This window comes from Mastigoproctus giganteus, chromosome 9 (genome assembly GCF_048544385.1).
Source record: "Mastigoproctus giganteus isolate SK-2022 chromosome 9, ASM4854438v1, whole genome shotgun sequence".
Lineage (NCBI taxonomy): Eukaryota > Metazoa > Arthropoda > Arachnida > Uropygi > Thelyphonidae > Mastigoproctus > Mastigoproctus giganteus.
The window spans coordinates 136,809,298-136,834,081 of NC_143583.1; the positions used below are offsets into that span (position 1 = coordinate 136,809,298).

Below are 24,784 nucleotides of genomic sequence, written 5' to 3' on the forward strand. Positions count from 1 at the left end.
ATCTCTACTAGGAATTAACCTAACTTCTTTGGCACATCACAAATATTGCTTCTTCTGCATCCAAAACAGCTATTTTTTTTTTTTTTTTTTTTTTGTCTCAGCATCAATTTTCTCCTAAACAACTATTCACTCTTTACAAATTTCAAATTTGCTGTATGCCTTTTCTATAGATACTTCCATGGTCACTGTTCTTCTGTAATTCCTCCACTCTCTTTCAAACCAGTCCTAACATGTGCTTCAACCAGTCAGTCCACTTTCAGGCACAGTGCTAGGGGTGCACAAATTAAGCACTTGCCACAGACATCACCTAAAATAGGTGCTGCTAGATATGCTACTGCATATACATATGTGTATGTCAAGAAACAATATGAATTACATGCAGTTACAAGGTTTTGCCTCAGGCACCACAAATGCTAACACCCTTTTGGCCTACTTTTCAACTCTAAACTCATAGAACCAACTTTTCTTCATTTACCCCTTTTACTTCTGTTTTAGTAAACTGATATTTATTATATCATGTATGAATTTTTATACCATATGGGAGACCATTTTCAAAAGCTCAATCTTCCTTCATATGTATTTCCTGAAAATTAATCTACAGAAATTCAAGTATTTTCTGCCTTCTCAACCTGCAATCCATATACATGGTACTAAGTATAATGTGGGTTCTAATACCTTTTGTGTTCGCAGCTTTATAAAAAAAAAAAAAAAAAAAACTTCAGAAAAACATCTTGTGACTTAGCATTAGTTAAGGCTTTTTGATAAAGCTTATATAGCATAAGCCACAAAAAAAAAAAAAAAAACAAACACGTTCCCATTGCACCCATCCAGTCACTCCAAATGTTTGCCAAGTTCAGCCTAAATTTATTTTAGCAGTCAACTTCCACAACAACAACAGACGGAAGTCTGTTCCAGCAATCAATTACCCGCTGGCTAAAGGCAAACACATCTATTCTACAACTGTCTTTCCTCAATTTGAATCTATTCTGACTCAGGTTCTTAATCTGAGAAAACAGAAGAATCCCATCAGCATTGAGCCTACTCAAACCATTCAATGCCTTATACACTCCAATCAGATCACCTCGCAGATGCATAGTCTCCAGATGCTGCAATTTGCTGAACTTAGGCCTTTCTTTGTAAGAGCACCCCCATTGTTCCCCTCACTACTCCTGTAGTGCTTCTCTGTACTCTTTCTAGAAACTCTACATCCTTCTTAAAATGAGGCCTCCAGACTTGTATGCTGTACTCAAGGTGTGGCCTGACCATTGTCTTATACAAAGGAATAATTACCTCCTTGTCTCTGCTAGCAAAATTCTTATATATCATTGACAAAACTCCATGACCTACTCAGGCAGCCTGTCTACACTGCTCAGAGAACTTCATATCTGACAGCACAATTAACCCCAGGTCCTTTTCATTCTCCACTACCCTGAGTGTAGTACTACCCAGTTGATACATTACTCTGGGGTTACTGCTACCCATATGCAGTACTTTGCATTTGTCAGTGTTAAAATTCAGTTGCCACTTCTCAGCCCATCTGCCTAACTTTTCTAGATCCTTTGCAGTGTCATACTGTCTTTACTGTCATTAACAACCCTGCCAAACTTTGTATCATCTGCAAAATAGGACATTAAGCCTTACATATCTTCATTAATAAATACACAAAAAAACCAATCCCAGCACTGAACCCTGGGGGAACTCCACTAATAACACTAGTCCACGTAGAGCAGTGTCCATTTATTGCCACTCTCTGCCATCTCCCACTCAACCACCCTTTTATCATTGCAGCAACTTGCCCTTAATGCCATACTGCTCCAATTTGTACAGCAGTCTTTCACGTGCAACAGTATCAAAAGCTTTCCCAAAATCCAAGTGTATGATATCGAAATTATTTTTATCATCCAATCAAATCACTCAGACAAGACTTTTGCTGCTTTTAATAAACCTTTGGTATGTCTGAATTATTATTGCAGCCTTGTCTAGATGATCCTGCAACATTTCTTTAACAAGTGATTCCATTATCTTAGCATTACCATTAGCAAAGGCACATGATGTAAGAAAGCAAGCTTATATAGAATCAGCCAAAAAAAACCCCATCTCATTTCACCCAATCACTCGCTCCAAATGTTTGTCTATATCTGTCTTCAATCTATTTAAGATATCAACTTCTACAAAGACAGATGGAAACTTTTTCCAGCAATCAACCACCTGCTGTCTAAAGGTAAACTTCCACACATCTATCCTACATCTGTCTTTTCTCAATTTGAATTTATATCCTCACAGGCAATTATTCTGAGCAAGAGGAAGAATCCCATCAGCATTGAGCATGCTAACACCATTCAAGGTAGATCAATCACCTCAATCACCTCTAACACCTCAATCAGATCACCTTGCAGGTGCCTAGTCTCCAGACACCGTAATTTGCAAAACTTAAGCATTTCTTTGTAAGAGCAACCCTTTCTTCCATTCACTAATCTTGTTGCCCTTCTCTGTACTCATTCCAGCAGCTCTACATTCTTCTTAAAATGAGGCCTCCAGACCTGTATAAAGTGTGGCCTAACCACAGCCTTATTACAAGGCAGATAATCACCTCCTTATCCCTGCTACAAAAATTCCTGTATATCATCGACAAGACACAATGAGATACTCTTGCAGACCATCTCCACTGCTCAGAAAACTTTATATCTGCCTGCACAATTACCCCAGTCCTTTACATTCTCTACTACTGTTAGTGAAGTCCCACACAGTTGTTACATCACTTGGGGGGTTACTGCTTCCCATATGCAGTACTTTACATTTGTCAATGTAAAACTTCAGTTTCCACCTCTCAGCCCATCTGCTCAACTTTTCTAGATCCTATTGCAGCAGCATACTGTCATTAGTGTCATTAACAACCCTGCTGACCTGTCTATCATCTGCAAACTTGGACATTAAGCCTGATATACCATCATCAATATCATTAATAAATACAGAAAACAACAATGGAACCAACACTGAACCCTGGGGGACTCCACTAATAACATTAGTCTACGAAGAGCAGTGTCCATTGATTACCACTGTTTTCTCCCACTGAACTATCCCTTTATCCATAGCAGCAATTTTCCTCCAATGCCACACTGCTCAAATCTGTGTAGCAGTCTTCCATGTGCAATGGTATCAAAAGCCTTTCTAAGATCTAAATATATGATATCAAAATTATTCTTTGCATCAGTTCCTTTGTGACCACATCATAGTATCCAATCAAATTGGTCAGACAAGACTTCACCTTAACAAATCCATGCTGTGTCTGAGCTATAGCTGAAGTCTTGTCTAGATGACCTTGCAGTGCTTCTTTAACTAGTGCCTCCATTAATTTCCCTGGAACAGAAGTTAAACTAACAGGTCTGTAATTACTTATGTCACCCTTCGATCCTCCTTTGTGAATTGGGGTCACATTTGCACATCTCCAGTCTATGGGTACCTCCCCCGAGTCCAAGCAAGCTCTCATAATTATGGCTAAGGGTTTGCTTACTTCATATGCTGCCTCCTTTAATATAACTGGATAGATCCCATCTACCCCAGTTGCCTTTCTTATGTTTATCTTCAACTTTGATCTGTTATTACAAAAGTATCTAGCTCACTGGTAGTTTAATTCACCTCTGGCATTCCCCTCCCTGAATAAGTCCTCATGTGTGAATGTAGATGCAAATTACTCATTTAGTTTGTTAGCTACCTGAGCAGGATCATCAACAGTTGAACCAATCTGATTCATCCCCTTCCTTCTAGAGTTTACCTAAGTAAATAACTCTTTGCTGTTTTTTTTGCATCCTTTGCCAAGGATTTCTCATACTCTGCCTTGGCCTGCCTAACCTCCTTTGTGACTTGGTTACAAACCCGCTTATATCTATCGTAGGCTTTCGTGTCACCTGTTAATTTATATGCATCCCATGCATTTTTCTTCTCTGCCACATGTCTCATTTGTTCACCTGACATCCATTTAGGTCTAAACCTTGAACAATATTTCTTAGTTGGTATGAAAAGCCTAGTAGTTTCCAAGATTAATTCTTTGACTGCTTCCCATTTTGAATTTGCTGTTAGTAACATCATCAGTTGGTGCCACCATATAAAATTTAAATACTGTTTCAGACCACCGTAGTCACTTTTACAAAAGCAAAAACCCTTCCCTTTACCCCTGTTGGTAGTTACCTCTTGAGTAAATCCCACTTCAGCACACACTGTGATCACTGCCACCTAGTTGTTCCTTTATCTACAAATTCTGAATGCATGAAGAATCATTACTGATAATCAGATCAAGTGTATTACTCCCTCCAGTTGCCTCTCGAACGTGCTGCTGTAGAAAACAATCATCCAATAAATCCACAAAAGCCTTGCTAGTGACCAACCCACAAATTCCAGTCTATATCTGAGAAATTAAAATCCCCATTATAAGACACTGATTTATTGGCCCACTATTTCTCTGTACAGTTGTTCATTATACTCATCACAGATATTAGGCCTATGACACACTCTTACTCTCAATTTTGCTTTCCCAATATTTATGTCACACCAAACTGACTAGGCACTTCACTGTCCAGCCATATCAACTGGCTGTACTTCCTTAGATTTTGTGTTTCTTAACTAATAGCATAACCCCTTCTCCCTTCCCGTCCTGTTTATCCTTCTTGTACACATTGTACTCCCAAAATTCCAGTTCTGCATTCATTATATCCCTCAAACTAAGAGGTCTATAATTATTTGTGTCACCCTTTGTGAATTGGGGATACATTTGTACATCTCCAGTCCATGGGGAACTCTCCTGAATCTAAGAATGCTCTCATAATTATGGCTAATGGTTTGCCTATTTCTCTCACTGCCTCCTTCAATATAACTGGATAGATTCCATCCACCCTAGGTGACTTTTTTATGTTTAACTTCAACAATTTCTACTCCACTTTGCACTCTGTTATTAAAATATCATTTAGCTCTCTGTTAGAGTTGAGTAAATTTCTGTCCTCTCTTCCTTACAGAATTCCTCGCGTGAATTTAGATGCAAAATACTCATTCAGTTTGTCAGCTCTCTGAGCAGGATCATCGACACCAAGTGGACCAATCTGATTCATCCCCTTCCTTCTAGCGTTTACAGAAGTAAAGAAGTCTCTTGTTTTTGTTTGCATCCTTTGCCAAGGATATCTCATTATCATCCTTCACTTGTCTAACCTCTTTTGTGACTTGGTTACAGACTAGCTTATATCTGCCACAGGCTTCTGTGTCATCTGATAATTTATATGTATCCCACATATTTTTTTTCTCTGCCATGAGCCTAATTTGTTCATCTGATATCCATTTAGGTCTAAATCTTGATCAGTATTTCTTAGTTGGTATGAAAAGCCTGGTAACTTCCAAGATTAATTCCTTGAAGGCATTTCATTTAGAATTTGCTGTTTTAAACACCATCAGTTGATCCCACTGAAGTCACCTTTATGAATGCAAAAACCCTTCCCTTTACCCTTGATGTTAGTTACATCTTTAAGTAAATCCAACATCACTACACTGTGATCACTGTCACCTAGTGGTTCCTTTATCTGCAAATTCTTAATGCATGAATAATCACTGCTAATAATCAGATCAATAACATTGCTCCCTCTGGTTGCCCCTTGAACATGTTGCTGTAGAAAAACAATCCTCCAATAAATCCACAAAAGTCTTGTTAGTGTGCGAGTGACCAACCCACAAGTTCTAATCAATATCTGGAAGGTTAAAATCTCCAATTGCAAGATTTACTGGCCCACTGTATTTCTCTGCACAACTGTTTGTTGTACTCATCAGTCATTAAGCCTATAATACACTGCTACTCTTATTTTCCCTTTTCCAGTGTTTATGTCACACCAAATGGACTCAACACTGCACTGTCCACAGGACTTCTTAAACTACTCACACAAGACTGGATATTTAGGAAGGTGGAAAGAAACAACCACTAATCCCAAACTGACAATTAATTAATATGCAATAGATATTTTGATGAGAAAGTCTGCCAGAGCTGATGGCACTGCTGCTCGGTTAGCAGAAGGATTGGCATAAATAAACTGATATTTATATCGTTTATGAATTTCTATATCATACAAAAGATCACTTTATAAAGATCAATATTTATTGGAAAAAAATATTTATTGGCATGTTCATTTTTATTTGCTGTCAATGGTGACTACAATAAACACAAAAAACAATAAGGCAAAAATAGCCAAGATGTAAGAATTAAAATTGTTGAGAGCATAAAAGATATATAAGATAACTTACGTCTCACTCTTTCAATCATAGATAGGTCTTTTTTAACATTTTCTATCTTTTCAAGGACCTATTCAATCAAAATATAAATCAGTAATGGCTGCTACAAGAAACTAATTCTTATAAGTTATACAAAAGCAATCTGTGTATTGTAAACATGCTATAATAAGGGAGGGATGGATGGATGTTTGATTTATATATTTTAACAAGGCAACTAAAGACATGAAGCATTTATGTATCAAGTCTGTGAAGTGTGTGTATTCTATGATTGGTTTACTCATTTTCTGGAACAAAAAAAAAAAAATGTAATCCTCATGCAAGGTCAATTAACTTGGCCAGAGGGGTAGCTAGGTTTTTGGTGCCCTTGGTAAATTCGTGGTTGTGTACCTTTTTTCAATAATTGGTAAAATAATAATAAGTACACTCAGACCCCTGTTTAACAAACTTCTTTATAGCAATTTTTTTTTAATTCCCCTTGGTAATAATGGAAAATAGTTTCCATAGAATGAAGAAAATCTTCCATATAACAAATGGATTACAAGAGATTTAACTCAATTTGCATTATTCACACCTCTGGCCTTCAATCTGGGAAATAGTGCTGCTGCTAAGCATGAATTAAGAGCTAAAGAGATTACCATCTGCAACTTAGTGGTGTCAGTAAAACCAATCCAACTACCTGTTCCACATACCAAGAAGTTGAGTTGGTCAACTACTTTCTATGTATCTATAGCCAGTGGGCAGATCAAGGTGTGTCCACATTGGATAATAGGCTCTGGTCAAACTTCTACTGTGAGCACCCTGTAAGAAATTTAGGAGAGAGTTGTTTCCCTTTACCTCAACAAGTGGTTATCTGTTGTTTCACAGAAGTGAACATCCACACTTTTCAGTAAATTTCCCTTATTTCTATTTACACTGTCACAATAGTTGAATATCCAAGTGATTTCGACATTTTGGAAAGTTTCAAAAAAAAAAAAAAAAAAAAAAATTTATGTTCCTATATAAAATTATTATACAGGAACATAAAATTATTAAATTACATCTAAGCTTAATTTTTCTTGCATTAGTGTTAGCAAAATTTCATTGAAGTCTATTTTGCTAGCAAGTTCATGTTCAATTGAAAGGAAACAGATATATTCGTTCTTGTCCTGACACCGATCTGAAATAATTCTTGACAAGTTTTAACTTGCTAAAACTTGTTTTGGCAATAGCTACTATTGTTGGCATTGTAAGGACTTTTTCAATAATTGGATATGTCTCTTTCGTTTTTAGCCAATACATTTAAAATATTTAAGTGATATATTATATGAGGATTTTTGTTTTCTAATATTTTAATTATTTGATGTTTAAAGCATTTGATTTCAATTTTAAATTGGGTCTCTGTTAATTTCAGGGTATTTCTCTGAGAATAAAACAGATTTAGTTTCTAAGTCCCCATTGAGTGGAACGCTTCGCCAGTCAAAAAATTAGTCTCTGCTATATTTTTTAGATTTAAATCTTTCATTTAACTGCATTATAATAGAATCAATTATTAAAAAACAAGAAATTTTTATTCCATTGAAGTTCAGTGATTCATCTTCAGCATGCATACCTCACTTTTTTTTTTTTTTTTGTTTCTCCTTCTTATTTTCAACTGATATTTTAATTTTTTTGCAGTTTCCTCAATTTCAGTAAAAACAAATTTTGTTATTTCTTAGATATTTAAAATAATCTAAAAGTCCTTTAATTAATACAGATGATCGATAAATATCCTGATCTTGTTTTGCAGCGATATGTTGACTATTTATCCTTTCCGGTATCAAATTCCACAGGCTAAAAAACGCAATAAACTTGCAATTACTCTTTGATGGTACAATGATTTACATTTAACAAGTTTTTCATTTAACAATGATTTACATTTAACAAGTTTTTCATTTAACAATGATTTACATTTTAACAAGTACAGGTCACTGTTGAAAAAAAGCCTTGAATTAGGGTTGAATTTGAAAGTGTCTGCAATTCTGCCCAGACATGATAGGAGGGAGTATATGATGAGGGCCTTGTCGATCAATTCGGCCCTGGAAACATTGTGCAAGGTTCAAGGGGTAGAATTTTTTTCAGCCTGGACTGTACCTGTTAACAGGAGAGACTGCTTCTACAGGGATGGGATACACTTAAATAGAAAGGGTGCAAGAATATTTGCTGATGATATCAAGGCAGTGTTAGGTGGGTCGGAAAACTGCTAGCTTGGGGGGGGAGACAAAGACTAATAGATTAACGGTAGCCACTGGCAGAGGTGAAAGAGATTCTTGCATTGCTTCTAACGGAATGAGCAGAAGCCTTAAAAACAAGATGCAGGATATTTCAGACTGCTGGGAGTCACTGCGGTACAAGTAAACACATGGGTTGTATTAGGGTAGCTAAGAATAGAAACAGGTGCATGTATACTTACGTGTACACCAATGCTAGGAGTTTAGTAAATAAATTTGATGAATTTGAGGTATTGCTCAAAACATCAAAGGCAGATATTGTTGGGATATCAGACACGTGGTGTCACACAGATATAAGGAATGCAGAACTAGAATTTGGGGAGTACAACGTCTACAGAAAGGATAGACAGGATAGCAAGGGAGGAGCGGTTATGCTATCAGTTAAGAAACATAAAATCCAAGGAAGTGAAGCCAGCCGACATCACTGGACAGTGCAGTTTCGAGTCAGTTTGGTGTGACATAAGCACTGGGAGATCAAAATTGAGAGTAGGAGTGTGCTAAAAGCCCAATGACTCTGATAAGTATAATAAGAAACTGTACAGGGAAATAGAGTGGGCCAGTAAATCAGAGTCTTATAATGGGGGATTTTAATTTCACAGATATTGACTGGAATTTGGGGGCTGGTCACTCACAAACTAGCAAGGCTTTTGCGGATTTATTGGATGATTGTTTTCTACATCAGCATGTTCGGGAGGAAACTAGAGGGAGTAATACTCTTGATCTGATTATCAGTAGTGATTCTTCATGCATTAAGAATCTGCAGCTAAATGAACCACTAGGTGGCAGTGATCACAGTGTGCTGAAGTGGGATTTACTCAAAGAGGTAATTACCATTAGGGGTAAAGGGAAGGCTTTCATAAAGGCGACTACGATGGTCTGAGACAGTATTTAAATTCTATACAGTGGGACCAACTGATGATGTTACCAACAGCAAATTCAAAATGGGAAGCATTCAAAGAACTTATCTTGGAAGCTACTAGGCTTTACATACCAACTAAGAAATATTGTTCATGGTTTAGGCCTAAATGGATGTCAGATGAACTAATGAGACATATGGCAGAGAAGAAAAATGCATGGGATACATACAAATCAACATGTGACACAGAAACCTATGATAGATACAAGTTGATCTGTAACCAAGTTACAAAGGAGGTTAGGTAGGCAAAGGCAGATTACGAGAAATCTTTGGCAAGGGATGCAAAGAAAAACAGCAAAGAGTTCTTTACTTATGTAAACTCTAGAAGGAAGGGGATGAATCAGATTAGTCCACTTGATATCGATGGGGCAAATGTTGATGATCCTGCTCAGGTAGTTAACAAACTAAATAAATATTTTGCATCGACATTCACACATAAGGAGTTATTCAGTGAGGGGAATGCCAGAGGTGTATTCAACTCTGGCAGTAAGCTAGAGAATCTTGTAATAACTGAGAGAAAAGTGGAGGAGAAATTGTTGAAGATAAATACAAGAAAGGCACCTGGGGTGGATGGGATCTATCCAGTTATATTAAAGGAGGCAGCAAAGGAAGTAAGCAAACCCTTAGTCATAATTATGAGAGCTTCCTTGGACTCAGGGGAGGTACCCACAGACTGGAGATGTGCAAATGTGACCCCAATTCACAAAGGAGGATCAAAGGCTGACACAAGTAATTATAGACCTGTGAGTTTAACTTCTGTTCCAGGAAAATTAATGGAGGCACTGGTTAAAGAAGCACTGCAGGATCATCTAGACAAAACTTCTGTTATAGCTCGGACACAGCATGGTTTTGTTAAGGGGAAGTCTTGCCTGACCAATTTGATTGGATACTATGATGCAGTCACAAAAGAACTGGATGCAGGGAATAACTTTGATATTATATACTTGGATCTTAGAAAGGCTTTTGATACTGTTGCACATGGAAGACTGCTGCACAAATTGGAGGCAAATTGCTGCTATGGATAAAGGGGTGGTTGAGGGGGAGAAGACAGAGAGTGGTAATCAATGGACAATGCTCATCGTGGACTAATGTTATTAGTCGAGTCCCTCAGGGTTCAGTATTGGGACCATTATTGTTTTCTGTACAGGCGACCCCCACTTAACGCTGATAATGCATTCCGGAAAAAAAAAGAGCGCTAAGTGAATCTGCACTAAGCGAGCGCCGCATTCCCATAAGGTAACATATGTATTTGTGAGTTGCGGTTGGCGCCATAGGATATTTCCTAATCAATAATAAACAGTAGTGAAAAGATGCACAAATGTCAGTCAAAATATCTCTACATATAAAATATTCTGCATTACATACGTATATAATTATATGGTAACTATTTACTTAACAAAATTAAACTTAAAATTCCAATTAAAATCATGAATTTAATTGATCTAAATTGATTTAATTTAATTATGAAAAATGTGTCGATTTTGGGTTAAACTTTGGCCCTCTTCCAAATAAACTAAAAGGAGTATTAATTTTAAATCCCCCGCAGTTTAATTACCACCCAACAATAAAGTCAATCGATCCTTCGCCGCTTTGAAACCTGGCATGTTTTTTTCTTCTTTCAATATGAAACTTCTTTTAGGCATTCGTTTCCACAAAAGTCCTGCTTCATCTATGTTAAAAACTTGTTGAGAAGTATAATGCACAATATCCCTCTTCAACAATTTTAACAAGTTCTTTTTTGAAAGTTTCGGCTCCTTGATCTGCACTTGCGGCTTCTCCCTGGATTTTAAATCTATTCAACCAGCCCTTACTAGTTTTAAATGGTTCCAATTTTTTTTTTTTTTAGGTGAGTTTTCTTCAGATCATCATATAGGCTAATCTCTCTCTCTTTTTTATTATTTATAATATTTAACTTAACTGAATTCTGCATTGGATATTATCTTCAATAAAATTACTTAGTCTTTCCATTTCAATCCTAATAGCCGGCCTAATCCTAGTTGCTTGCAGTGGAACAGCTATCTTTCCCGCTGCTAAAATTAATTCATTATTTTTTTATAATTGTTCTTACAGTTAAACTTGCGCTTGTCTTTGACCGGATCGATTCGCTTCAAAACGTCTAATTTAATTTTCAAATTCAGTCTTTTTCTTACATTTATAGTCTTCGTACTGCGCCCAGACGTTGTTGCTTTTTCATTCTTATCCGCCATTATTAACTCTTTGAAAATGTAACTGCGTTGGTTGCATTAATTACGATACAATGTTCAAGTAAACTGTCCATTACGCACGTCTAATACTGTACTGAGTGATGACTAGACTTCGGATAAATGCATATAACGCAAATATTACAAGCAATATACTTGATAATTTTTTAAAATGTTGATCTCGGAACTACGTAACAAGTCACTGTACTGCAATTAAATTAGCGCGCGAGAGAATTTCACTGAGCGTGGGAATATTTCTCAAGTCTGTGTGGGAAATGTTTTAACCGTATTTTTATATTCATTTTAATGCTATCGACTCCATCAAATGAAACGATTTCGTTAAATATGCCAAAAATGCAATCTGTAAAAGAGCGTTATAGTGATCTGTGACAGCGTTATAGTCAGATACGGGTTATAATATAAGAACAGCGTTATAGCGAATCAGCGTAAAGCGAACCGCGTTATAACGGGGGCCTGCTGTATTTATAAATGATATTGATGATGGTATATCAAGCTTAATGTCCAAGTTTGCAGACGATACGAAGGTTGACAGGGTTGTCAAGGACACTCCTGACACTACGCTACTGCAACAGGATCTGGAAAGGTTGAGCAGATGGGCTGAGAGGTGTCAAATGAAGTTTAACATTGACAAATGTAAAGTACTACATATGGGAAACAGCAACCCCAGAGTAATGTATCAACTCTGTGGTACTACACTGACAGTGGTAGAGAATGAAAGGGACCTGGGGGTGGTTGTGCAGGTAGATATGAAGTTTTCTGAGCAGTGCAGACGGGCTGCAAGAGTAGCTCATGGTGTATTGTCGATGATATATAGGAATTTTTCTAGCAGGGATAAGGTGATTATTCCCTTGTATAAGGCAATGGTCAGGCCACACCTAGACTACTGTATACAGGTCTGGAGGCCTCATTTCAAGAAGGATGTAGGGATGCTGGAACGAGTACAGAGAAGGGCAACAAGATAGGTGAATGGAACAAAGGGGTGCTCTTACGAAGAAAGGCTTAAGTTTTGCAAATTACAGTGTCTGGAGACTAGGCACCAGCGAGGTGATCTGATTGAGGTGTATAAAGCCTTGAATGGTTTGAGCATGCTCAATGCTGATGGGATTCTTCCTCTTGCTCAGAAAAATCACCTGAGAGGGCATAAATTCAAATTGAGGAAAGACAGATGTAGGATAGACGTGAGGAAATTTGCCTTTAGCCAGCGGGTGGTTGGTTGGTTGGTGGAACAGACTTCCATCCCTTGTAGTGGAATTTGATAGCCTAAATAAGTTTAAGGCTCAGGTGGACAGGTATTTCGAACGAACAGAGGTGTGAAGTGGAAGTGGTTTTTTTTTTTTTTCTTTTTTTTTTGGCTGATGCTGCATAAGCTTGCTTTCTTGCATCAAATGCCTAATAAATTATGCTAATGCTAATTTATCTTTCATTTCGTCTAATATTAAAATAATTTGTTTGAGTTGCCCATATACAGCACTTTATTTTTTTTACTTTTGAACACCTGCTTATATTGGTATGTCTGTTCATAACCGATGATAGTTTTTCCCAGTGAGTGGACGAAGAGAAGTAATTGTACAGTCACTGTATAGTTGTGAAAAATATCACATCTGCGTTAATGCTGCCTGCATGTATGTTTATCAAATTAAGATTATGTGCACAACATGCAATATATAGAGCAAGGGAATTCTCCTTTTGAAATATGGTTTGGACACATTTTCACTTTCCAGACATTAGCTCCATTGTCATAGCCTTGACAACATATATTTTAAATTAATATGCCATCTTAAATTAGTTTCTCCTTAATTTCTGATGCAATTCCCTCTCCTGTTTTTTCTGTTATGTTTGTGAAATCAATGAACCTTTCTTCAATTGTATATTTATCGTCTGAAAATTTTACATACCCAATAATTTGTTAATTAGGCTCTGTATAATACATCTGGAGTACCCTTGTGGGTAGCAGTTGATAGGATAGCCATCCTCCCCACACTGGATGGAAAAGACCTGAGTTCGAATCTGATCGATGATGTGAAGAATTTTATGGGCCATTTTCATAATGTGGCTGAGTTAGTCGGTCTCAGGCAAAGGTAGCAACGGGTTTCTACCGGAAACTTGGGTTTGTCTTTGTTCGAAAAACAGAAGGTCGACCTGAGAATACATGTAATTTACAGACAATATACACGGAACAATATGGCCGTAGCACTCCAGATGTTGTTGGGTTTTAGGGGCATCAGCAACTATCAAATATTATACTATAATATTTAGCTATTTGGATTTATTTTATTATTTCACATTTTACTTTTGATGACTAACAAATTCATTCTGAATTTCTGCCAATAAATAGTTAGTGTCATGTTCAATATGCAATTCCAAAGCACTTTTCATACCAACATCAAATTGATTGAAAAATTTGTTCGAGTTTAAAAATATACCACAATTTTTTCCTTCTGTATCGATATTACTAGCATATCCACGTCCACGGAATGTCAAATTATTTTTAGCACAGAACAATATACAATATAAATTTTAATATTATTTTCAATATATAATGTCATTTTGAAATTCAACTTCTTTGTGCTGCTTGTCCAACATCGTCAGTCTGGCCACCTTTGAAGACCCTTTTCTAATAATTTTGATTTTATATAATTGTTTTATGTGTTGTAACGAATTCTCATGAAATAGAATGTTTGGATTTAGATGTTTCCAGTCCTTAAATCCATCTCAACTACAAAATGGAACATTATTTGTGCCAGATACAAATAAGAGGTACGGAAAACAATATATGGCATCTTTGTTTTTGTAATAAAATAATCATTTTCTCTCCTTTTTTTTCAGTATCTTCATTTTCATATTCCCATGAATCACTGCCATTAGTGACAGGATGTTTACTTAACACTATAAGACAGTGGTTTTCAACCGAGGTGCTGTGGCACCTTAGGGTGCCGCAACAACGACAATATATATGTGTGTGTGTGTTTGGTTGTAGATTCTAATTTGATTTTTTTATTAATTGTAAGGGAATACACAAAGGTTCAAAGTTATAATAAGCCTTTTAAAATTATGTTCTAAAAAGGAAAAATAACATGTCAGTAAGTGTCTGTGAAAATGGAAAGTAGTGGTTAAACAGGTGAAAGAATTTGAAAAACCTAGTACAGAAATGAACTGGGACTGAGGAAAAAAAAAAAATAATAATAAAATAAATAATAAAGGAATATATAAGTAAATAAATAACACTGTATTCAGATATGGGAGGGCAATTTTTAGCAAGAGGTTGCCATCCCCTGATTCGACCTCTTGCTAAAAATTGCCCTCCCATATCAGAATATAGTGTTATTTATTTACTTATAATATATTCCTTTGTTATTTATTATTATTATTTTTATTGTTTTTTTCCTCAGTCCCAGTTCATTTTTGTACTAAGTTTTTCAAATTCTTTCACCTGTTTAACCACTACTTCACTTCCACTTTCTACTATCCCTTAAACTTCTCTTAGTTCAGGCACCATGTATACTTTTCATTTCCGTAGACACTTTAATTTATTCTACAAACCACACATTATTTATATCCTTTTGCTTCCTTTACTGCTGCACTGCATGTTTTGGAGCATTAGACAACTATAACTTTATTTTCCTTTTTCTGATTCTTCACTGTTATATATTACTACTATATATATATATATATATATATATATATATATATATATATATATATATATATATATATATATATACTGACATATAAAAACCTTGCATAGGATTTTATGTTTTCTGACCGGCACTGGAGAATACTATATATGCTTCTCTTATAATTATAATTACATATATTGCATTCATTATGAGTTATTACACAACAAATAACAATAAGATACTATGTCGGTCGCATAGAATAAACTTTACCACGGAACTCACCGGGGCTCAGGGTGATCCGATAAGTATTCCTACTAGCCATACAGCATCTAATGCTGCTGTCCAGCGCGATTCAAGTGGTGCCAACTATGATACACTTACGGCCATAACTAGCACGGCAATAACCATAAATAGTACTACACCTGATAGCACAGAGCTAGATTCTGATAATAATCTAACTTACAGCCATTTAAAATTCAACATTTGCAAAAAACCGCTAGGCTTAACCTGCCCATACATGAGCAGTAATCACCACACTAACAATATAGAAGCTCCAGTATTTTGCCATACTAGCAGGGTGGTTTACTTCATAAACTGCAATGAATGCAATGCCAAATACATTGGTCAAACAGGAGGGGAATTAAATATCAGAATTAATGTACATAGGTCACACATAAAGAACTTCGTAAACAAAAAAGACATCGAATTACATTTTCAAGTGCATAACTTTAATAATACAACCATCACTATTTTAGCTAGAGATAATAACCTTTGTACCAGGTTAGAAAAAGAAAATATCTACATATTAAGACATAAATCTCTCTACCCTTATAGCTTCAACAATAAATTCAACGGACACTGCTATACCAATAATAACATACAAGACACTTGTATATATAACCTATTCCAAATGGTAAAAAGGCCAAAAACAAAAACTAAAAGGGCAACCACTACTAAAATAACACGCACTAGTAAGGTAACATGTAATTTTACTGATATGTTAAGTAATTGGGATAAACCCATTATACACATCAAGCACATACATAATATTATCTTTGGCATGAAACACAGCAAACTTAGAGCACTAGCAAAAATCAACTCTACCTATAAACACAATAATGCACAATTAAACCACATACTTAAGGACATCTTTAAATTTAAATTGAAAAATAGTACCATGGTCACAAACGAATACATCAATATTAAGTTCAGTAATGCTATATTTGATCACATAGCCATAGACAAGACTAAATTTATACAAACACTAATTGCCTATTACCAAGGCACACATATACACCACATTCAGCTACAATAAACTTTTTGGGCTTACTGTTTGCAATTACAAAAAAACAGCTTGCAAGCTAGTTAATAGTGATATTGAGGCTGAATGTTTCTGCCATCTACCTCAATATCATAAATACGTGGACAGTCACCATAAGCATATCATCACTGGCGATCTGAATATCATAGAATATCCTGATATACGTGAAATACTTTCATTTTTTCTTTGTAATTCCTAGCGTTGCCTCATTTAGGTCTGTAGCACGTGCAATATCACATGGTCTTTCATTTCACTCAAAGCATTTCACAATTTCATATTTTTTCTCTATCGACAGAGGCGGACTGGCCATAAGCCTTACCGGGAAAACCCCGGTGGGCCAGAGGCCAGTGTGATTTTGGCCATAAACCATAGTATGAGGCCACTACAAATTTTCCCGGGTAAGAATTTTTGACCCAGTCCATCTGTGTTTATCGATATTGCTTTTCTTTTTCTCTCTGAATCTGCAGTGTCTTCACCAGGACGCTTCCTTTTCACACCTTAAGTATTTTACTCATTTTTAGGGAATAAAGCACAATTATAAAACGAGGAGGCACGCTTGATACACATAAACAAAGCTGCGTGCATGTAGCAATTGAATAAACAACACCGTAAAGGCAGAGATACACTATTAACACCTCACATTTTACTGAAGCACATTTCTAGGGGTTACTACCATAAAACAATAAAAACAATTTCCACTTGCGTTTCTGCTAGTGGAATCTGTTATAAACTGGTAGTAAACTCGATCTAATTGCATTTGTGATTATACCGACAGCTGAAATTGTGTTGGTTTTTAAGTTATTATGGTGAAATTTGTTTCTTCTTCTTCACTGATATAAAAAACATAAATACATTTTCAGAATCTTCTCTTCATTCCTATCGTGTTGCGTTCGACTGCCATTTCTTGTAAACACAAAGGCGAATCGTGCATAAGCGAATTCGGTTCGTGTTATATAAGATATCGTTCCCCTATTTATAAATCGTGTATGATCGAATTCATGTAATGTAAACACGTGTTATACGAGGACTGACTGTACAGCAGGTACTACCCATGGAGTATGTTACATATAGCTTACACTCATTGAAAAAGTCGTACCTATATTTACTCCATGGGCAGGAAAATATTCTTAGCATACTCTACTTTTATTTCGAGAACCATCTATTAGTTTACACAACAAAAATACAGAGGGCACCACATACTAACGAATTAATTGAAATAAATAGTGGCAATTTAGAAATTTTAATGATTTTAACTATAGACACTAGTAGGCGCTTGAGTCTGCTATTGCCGCATATATACCACATATGCGCTTTTATTCAGTCTTTCTAACTGTCTGACTACACATGGCAAGTCTTATCCTTTCTAGATATCTTAGACACTTCTTATGCTTGCTAGCTTTTCGTAACTAATCAAAAACCAGGATCCCTTACTATAAGGGACGGGAAGTTACGCTCCCGGTTTAATCCTAAGTAACCTTATGCATTGCTTTTCCTATGCTGACCTTGTTTTTTTGCTGTAAAAAAACTACTTTTCATACTCATGAACTATTAGAGTAATTCGAGGGGGATTAAGGTACTATAGCTATACTCTACTCTATCACCGTTCACCTTCTGTTAGCGCATGCTATCTTTTTGATTTAATAATTTAAAAGCTAAACTCTTACCACCCATATATAAGTATAACAGTGGATGGATCTTATTCTTAGTAATACTAACTATTAATTTTGTAAATTAGCTATACGTCGGGCTAAATGTCATCATGCCAGTCACCGGCAAATTTTATTGTACTTATTATACATTGACAACCTTAACATACTAATAAAGTTTAAATTTTCGGGTATTCCCCCTTGGGTATCAACTTTTTGGAACTCTCATTTTTGTATACCACATTTATGTATACATTTTACTATCATTTGGAAATTGTTGGACTGGATGATAACAGAAATGGTTAGTTCGTTAATTATGGTTGATACATTAAAAGGGTTAGCCCTCAATAAAGTCCCTTTCAACGTATCTACATACCTATAATTAACATGTTAATAATTTTTATATGTTGCATGTGTATACATTATTATTTTTTCCAGTTTCCGTTGGCGCGTACATAGGTCTTCATGTTTTGATGAGTTATGGCGTATCACAGGCTACACTGTGCTACACTATACCGACCTACATATACCTCACCTTCGAGGTACATTTAACTACTACCACATATATTATTATATATATACAGACAGATTTAATGTTTAATCTCATACAGATGGCATTAATCGGTTCTGATATAATTTATTACTTATATCTAACATTAAATACACTTGCATTTTCGTATCAGTATATATACTAATATATACAGAGAGAGAGAATTGGATCTAACAGGCAGAAAATTGAGTAGGAACGCTGCAAAATAAAATAAATTACTTAGGGGTGCCATTATTAAAAAAAGGTTGAAAACCACTGCTATAAGAGATCTGATTTTCTGAATATTAAAATTCCATGTGGTTGGATCATTAAAATTCAGGTTTACATGTTCCGTATTAATGTTATTGCTGTCATCATTTTCTTCTTCCAACTGCTGTTTGTTTTCCTCCATATTTTCTAATTCTTTTAAAATAACTACAACTGTTTGGGCTTTTTCTTGGTCTTCCAGTTCAGTGGCATCATCATTTGTTTCATCCTCATTCGAATTATGTTCGGTTTTATTGTCACTTTCAGGTTTGGAGTGGCTTATTGTAAGCCAGTTTGTAAACTAGAAGAATGTTGCATTGCAGCATGTATAAAATAATTGGGCTTTTGTTGTTTTATTTAAATTATGAATCACAATATCAAGATTACCTGTTTATATAGCAAGCACAAAAATGCTAAACACATTTATAACTTCTAACTTATTCATTTATAATGCATAGCATATTGTGGACTGCTATGCATTTGAGCATGCACTGATGAAGCGGTCTCCGAATTGGTCCCTTCAAAGTTATATTTTGGATGGCAAACAGATCTATGCTGCTATCTATGCAGTATGTACTCAGACATAAGGATTCATGCAGGCTTGAATCGCCATCTGAAAATACACCATTTGGCAAAAATTAATTTTCACTCCGCCCCTGCTCTCATCCTGATGCGACATATCTAGGGGCACCATTTTGTTGGCTAGCTTTGGTTGTCGAAATAGCTTGGAATCGAACTGATGTGGCCTCTCAGTGGCACCCTTCTGATACCAGCGCACTTGGCACCTGCCCCAATGCCAAGGCATTCCTATGCTACTGAAAGTGGTTACAGGAGAACAGGTACTATGAACATTTCCCTTTTGTCTAAACTGTGCTAGCCATAGAAGCTCAGGGAGGTTTATTATGATATATATATATTCAGATTTAAATGTCACTGAAAGGTATACCTAATACTATTTAAAGTAAACTTCTTTCTGAAAAATATATATACTTTTCAAAAAAGCAAAACTAGTTTCAGTTGGAAAGTCTCTAATGATAGCATAAAAAGTCTACTGATGCCTAATTCTTTTTTTCTTGTAGTACCTGAGCTGAGTCATTTTAGTATTTGTTGGAATTATAATGATTCAAACTATTGTTTCCATATCGGAAATGGCATGTCTTGTTGGTTGCTTATGGCCCATTGTGGTTAAGGTGTATGAAGAATGGTTTTAAATGGGTCAAATCACCTCCTTCCAACAGAACTCTAAAGGAATATGCAAGGAATATTCGTTCAGGGTGAGCGAAGGGTGCAGCACGTTGTACGGGTTCAACACCAGGTCAATGTGTGACAATTGACATTATAATACAATATGGGGAATGCAAGAACAATATCTCAATGATGACAATGTGCCACACACTCAGACATACGGGGGTTCCACAGCACACAATCCAAGAGATACCCTCTCTCAATGCTGATCATTGTGCATGGTGCCCACTATCCAGACAGGTGATGGTGGTTGCTCAATATGGGGCATTGTTTTGTTGGCAAGAACTAGGAACCCTGGTATGTATGAACCAACATTTCACTGGTGAGGTCTACTAGCAGCTCTGAGGAGACCATGTACACCCCGACATGTTGCATTTTTTCCCTGGACAGACATGGAATCTTTCAAGGTGATAATGTGCCATGTCATCAGGCCTGTGCTATGCATGAGTGGTTTGAGGAACACGATATATCACCCATCTTGATTGGCTTCCAAATTTGCCTGACCTCAATCCACTGGAAATTTTGAATTAAGGATGTACACAAATGTACATCCTTGATTAACTGTCTGATATTGGGGGGAGGGGGGGAAATATGTCAGTAAATAATCAATTTATATAGATATCATTCTACCACATGGATGTAGATAATGAACACCTATGGAATGTTTTGAAACAAGATGTGAGATGTATGGATATGCAACCGTTATATATTCCAATGCTGTGGAAAGCCTGGCAGGCAGCATGTCTGCAGATCCCTAAGGACATCTTCAGACATCTTGTGGATGTCAATGCCTAGGTGAATAGCAGCTATTATCTGTGCAAATGGTGGCCCAACATGATATTAAGTAGGTGGTTTGTGTTTTGTAATAGCACTACCCTATTGCACCATCCATTTCTAGCAAGCTCTCATAGATGAAGATGATGTCATGTGCCATACATGACTGCATCACCCTAGTGGCAGTATAAATACAGTGCATATGCCATGAGTCCAGTATTCTGTGCAATTACAATGGTTAAGTTTTCACAATTAACACCAAACAGGAAAAGTGCTACTGTTGCATTGAATGCAAAGTGACATTCTATGAATGAAATAGCTAAAAGTATTCACTGTAATCAGGAATTATCAGAAACTGGCAGTCTAAACAAACAAAAAAAAAAAAAAAAAAAAAAAGTGAACGATGAATAGCTTCTGCAGTGCAGGACAGATTTCTGGTCTGTCTCTGAAACAGAAGATCCTCATCAACAGATCTCGATACAGCATAGGAGGAGGAGGATACATACAGGAATAAAGGCAACTACTGCTACAGTATATAGACACATTCTCTCATTAGGATTAGCAGCAAGTTGCCCAAGAAAAAAGTCATTTTTGAGGCAAAAATGAAAGCCCAGTGTCTAAAGTGGGCAAAAGATCATGCTAGTTGGTCTGAGGATTAGTGGAAATGTGTTATTTTCTCTGATGAATCAAAATTCAACTTGCGTGGTTCAGACGGCCAGCAGACAATTAGATGAAGAGAAGAATTTCATCCTGACTGTATTTCACATAGAGGTTTATAAGGACATTCTTGAGACAAAATTACTCCCCACAATTAGAGATCACTGTGGGGATGTTGCCAATTGCATTTTCCAGGAAAACTGTGTTCCAGATAATAGAGCCCAAACTGTAAGTACTACTTCATAAAATTAGCAGAAGTTTTAAATTTATGAAATGTCACACTCTTGCTTAAATAAATGTAATTTATTTTGCTGTCTTTACTGTCCACAGGTGCAAAAATGGTTGAAGGATAAATCAAGTCACACAATAACAAGCCTGGAAAAAGTCCAGACTCAGCGATCCAATTTAAAATTGTTGGAACAAAATGGGTATTTTAGTAATGCAAAAGAAAACAAAAAGCTGCAGGAGACATTAATCCATGTTTGATACAATGAAATTTCCCAGGAATACATTCAGAACCTTATCCAGTTGATGCCATGACAATGGGCAACAGCCATCAAAGCAAGGGGTGAGCCAATGAAATAGCGTGCATTTTTTTTTTTTTTTTTGTTATATAGCTGCCTATCGCTCTAGCAGGAGCAAAAAAATGGTGAAAAAAAAAAAAATGGTTGCTTTCATAGAATTTTTGTTATTATATGAACCATAATATGCTGTTATTTTTGGAGAAAAGTACTTATTTCATTCTATATTTACCCATAAGGCATAAAAAAATAAATTTTTCTGCAATTAATAGTTTCATATGTGAATTGTTATTACTTATTTATATTCTTTCAGCTATTTCTAAAAGATTACATAAAATGTGGTGATGCAATTTTTTTTGTGCACCACTGCAAGCAGCTTGGGTTCTTGGAGGTAGCTTCTGAGTGTCCTCTAGTATAGTGGTTTTGCCACTTGGCATTCATTTGGAGAGGTCTGGGTTCAAATCCTATCAAGGAGGAATTTCTAAAGGTGTCTTCAGTTGAAGGCTGTAGTAGCTGATCTCAGGCAGAGGGAGTAGGGACCCATGAGTTATTCTGGGATTTTCAGAATGCACAACGTGCATATTGGCCCGTGAACACACATTTCTATAGATATAATACACAATGAAGCAATATGTCTAAGTTGCTGATGCATCTATAAATCCACAACAACAAAAACTAGTTTTGAGTCTGTGTGGTACAATGTAGAAAGAAGAAAATGAGGGTGGAGTTATGCTATAAACCAGAAGAGTGTGAGGTGCACGACGAGAGCCTCTATATTCAAATGGAATGGGAGAGCAAGTGCAAGAGACTCATTATGCAGAGTTTCAATCCTCCCGTAATAAGGCTCCTGAACACTGAAGCAATTAAGAGAATTAACTGAACAGAAAAGAATATTCTGGACCTTATTACCACTCACAATCCAGATAATATTACTGAATTGACAGTACAGAAACCATTGGAGGGGGATGAATAATCTTGGAATGTTAAGGAGGAAGATGACAAGTGAGGTCAAGATTGTTAAAGGTAAGAGCAATTTCAGAAAAGGGAGACTATGAGAATCTATGATGATACCTTTCTTCTATAAATTGGAAAGATGGTGCATGAAGGGCAAATACAAGGGAATTATGGAATAATTTTAAAGTTGCTTACAATCAATGAATGCACACACACACAGTGGATTCCGGTTATTTGGGCCACCGGTTAATCGGGGCAGCCGTTTATTTGGGACAACTCTTAAAAAACAGAATCCAATTGAGAAAATAGCCAGGGTTTACTTAGCTTAATTGGGACAAAATGCCATTTAATCAGGGTAGGAGACCGCAGCACTGGAGATTACCCTATGATTGTCTCCGACCGTACCACATAGTTCGGTTGGATTTATGGAGGTAACAACCATAAAACAATAAAAACAATTAGCAGTCACCTGTTTATTGGTCTTTTCTGTTAATGCAATCTATCACAAATGGATAGTAAACTCGATCTTATTGAATTTGCGATAATACTGACAGCTGGAATTCTGTGGGTTATTATGGTAAAATGTGTTTACACTTCTATTGAGTCTTCAATCATATAAAAAAATAATTTTCAGAATCTTCTCTTCATTCCTGTTTTTAAAGCTTCGTAATTTGTTACTCCGTTCTCACTTGCGCTTATCATGTTTTTTGTTATTGATTGCTTATCTTTTTATTGTTTTAAATTTTAACCCCCACCCACAAATGTCAGTGAACAGAAATGTCAACTAGTTTAGTTAGTATGTACATGTTACAGTACAAGAAAATTAATAATATTAATTATTCCGATTATCACATATATTCTTCCGAATTTCATGTATCATTTAATTGGTAAGGTAATAAAGGGTAAATTTGTGCTTAATATATCTTTACTTTTATAGCCTGTGGATAATATTCTTCCTATTTTCACTAATTAGAATCGCTGTTTAATAGAATTAAAATTTAATTCACAAACGTGATCAAAATGACTGGCGCTTACTACACATCGTACAGTGGACAGTACTTTACTATGGCGAGTTCTCGTCGTAATGCGATTTGATTGTACAGTGAACTAATTGTAAGGGGGGGGTACATTGTATTTTTAACTATTTACGTGAAACTTCGGATAATTGGGGCAGCCGCTTAATCGGGCCAAAATGCACTAGTGCTGATGTGTCCCAAATAACCGTAATCGACTGTGTGTGTGTATATATATATATATATATATATGAGTAATATGGAAAGAAAGTTAATAAATTGTAATAAACTGTTACTAATACTTACAGGCCAACGCACTTGCTACAGCAATTATGCATTATGACCATAATGTGTATAAATATCGAAGACAATACCAAGATGAATTTAAAGAAACGCAAGGGATAAAGTAAGGTTAGTATATATAAATGTATATATATACAAAAAAATTAAAATATATACGTAAAACTTATTTGTTGTCTACCCACAATCTAGGTGACTTCAACTAGGGCCAACCATTCAGACTGAAGGCAAAAAACGACAAGGAGTACTGTTTCTGTAATGATCAATATCTGCTAAGATATATAAATTTAGAAAT

The 24,784-nt window shown here is 36.0% G+C and overlaps 1 protein-coding gene across 2 annotated transcripts in view; it reads right to left on the reverse strand.

The window, feature by feature from the left end:
- The window catches only part of LOC150080765 (uncharacterized), a 207,154-nt gene that overhangs the window by 35,448 nt on the left and 146,922 nt on the right, over positions 1 to 24,784 (reverse strand). For both annotated transcript variants that reach the window (XM_090381159.1, XM_090381158.1), the window contains exon 13: positions 6,274 to 6,331. In XM_090381159.1, the coding sequence (XP_090237285.1) occupies positions 6,274 to 6,331 (58 nt within the window). The remainder of the gene's footprint in view (positions 1 to 6,273; positions 6,332 to 24,784) is intronic.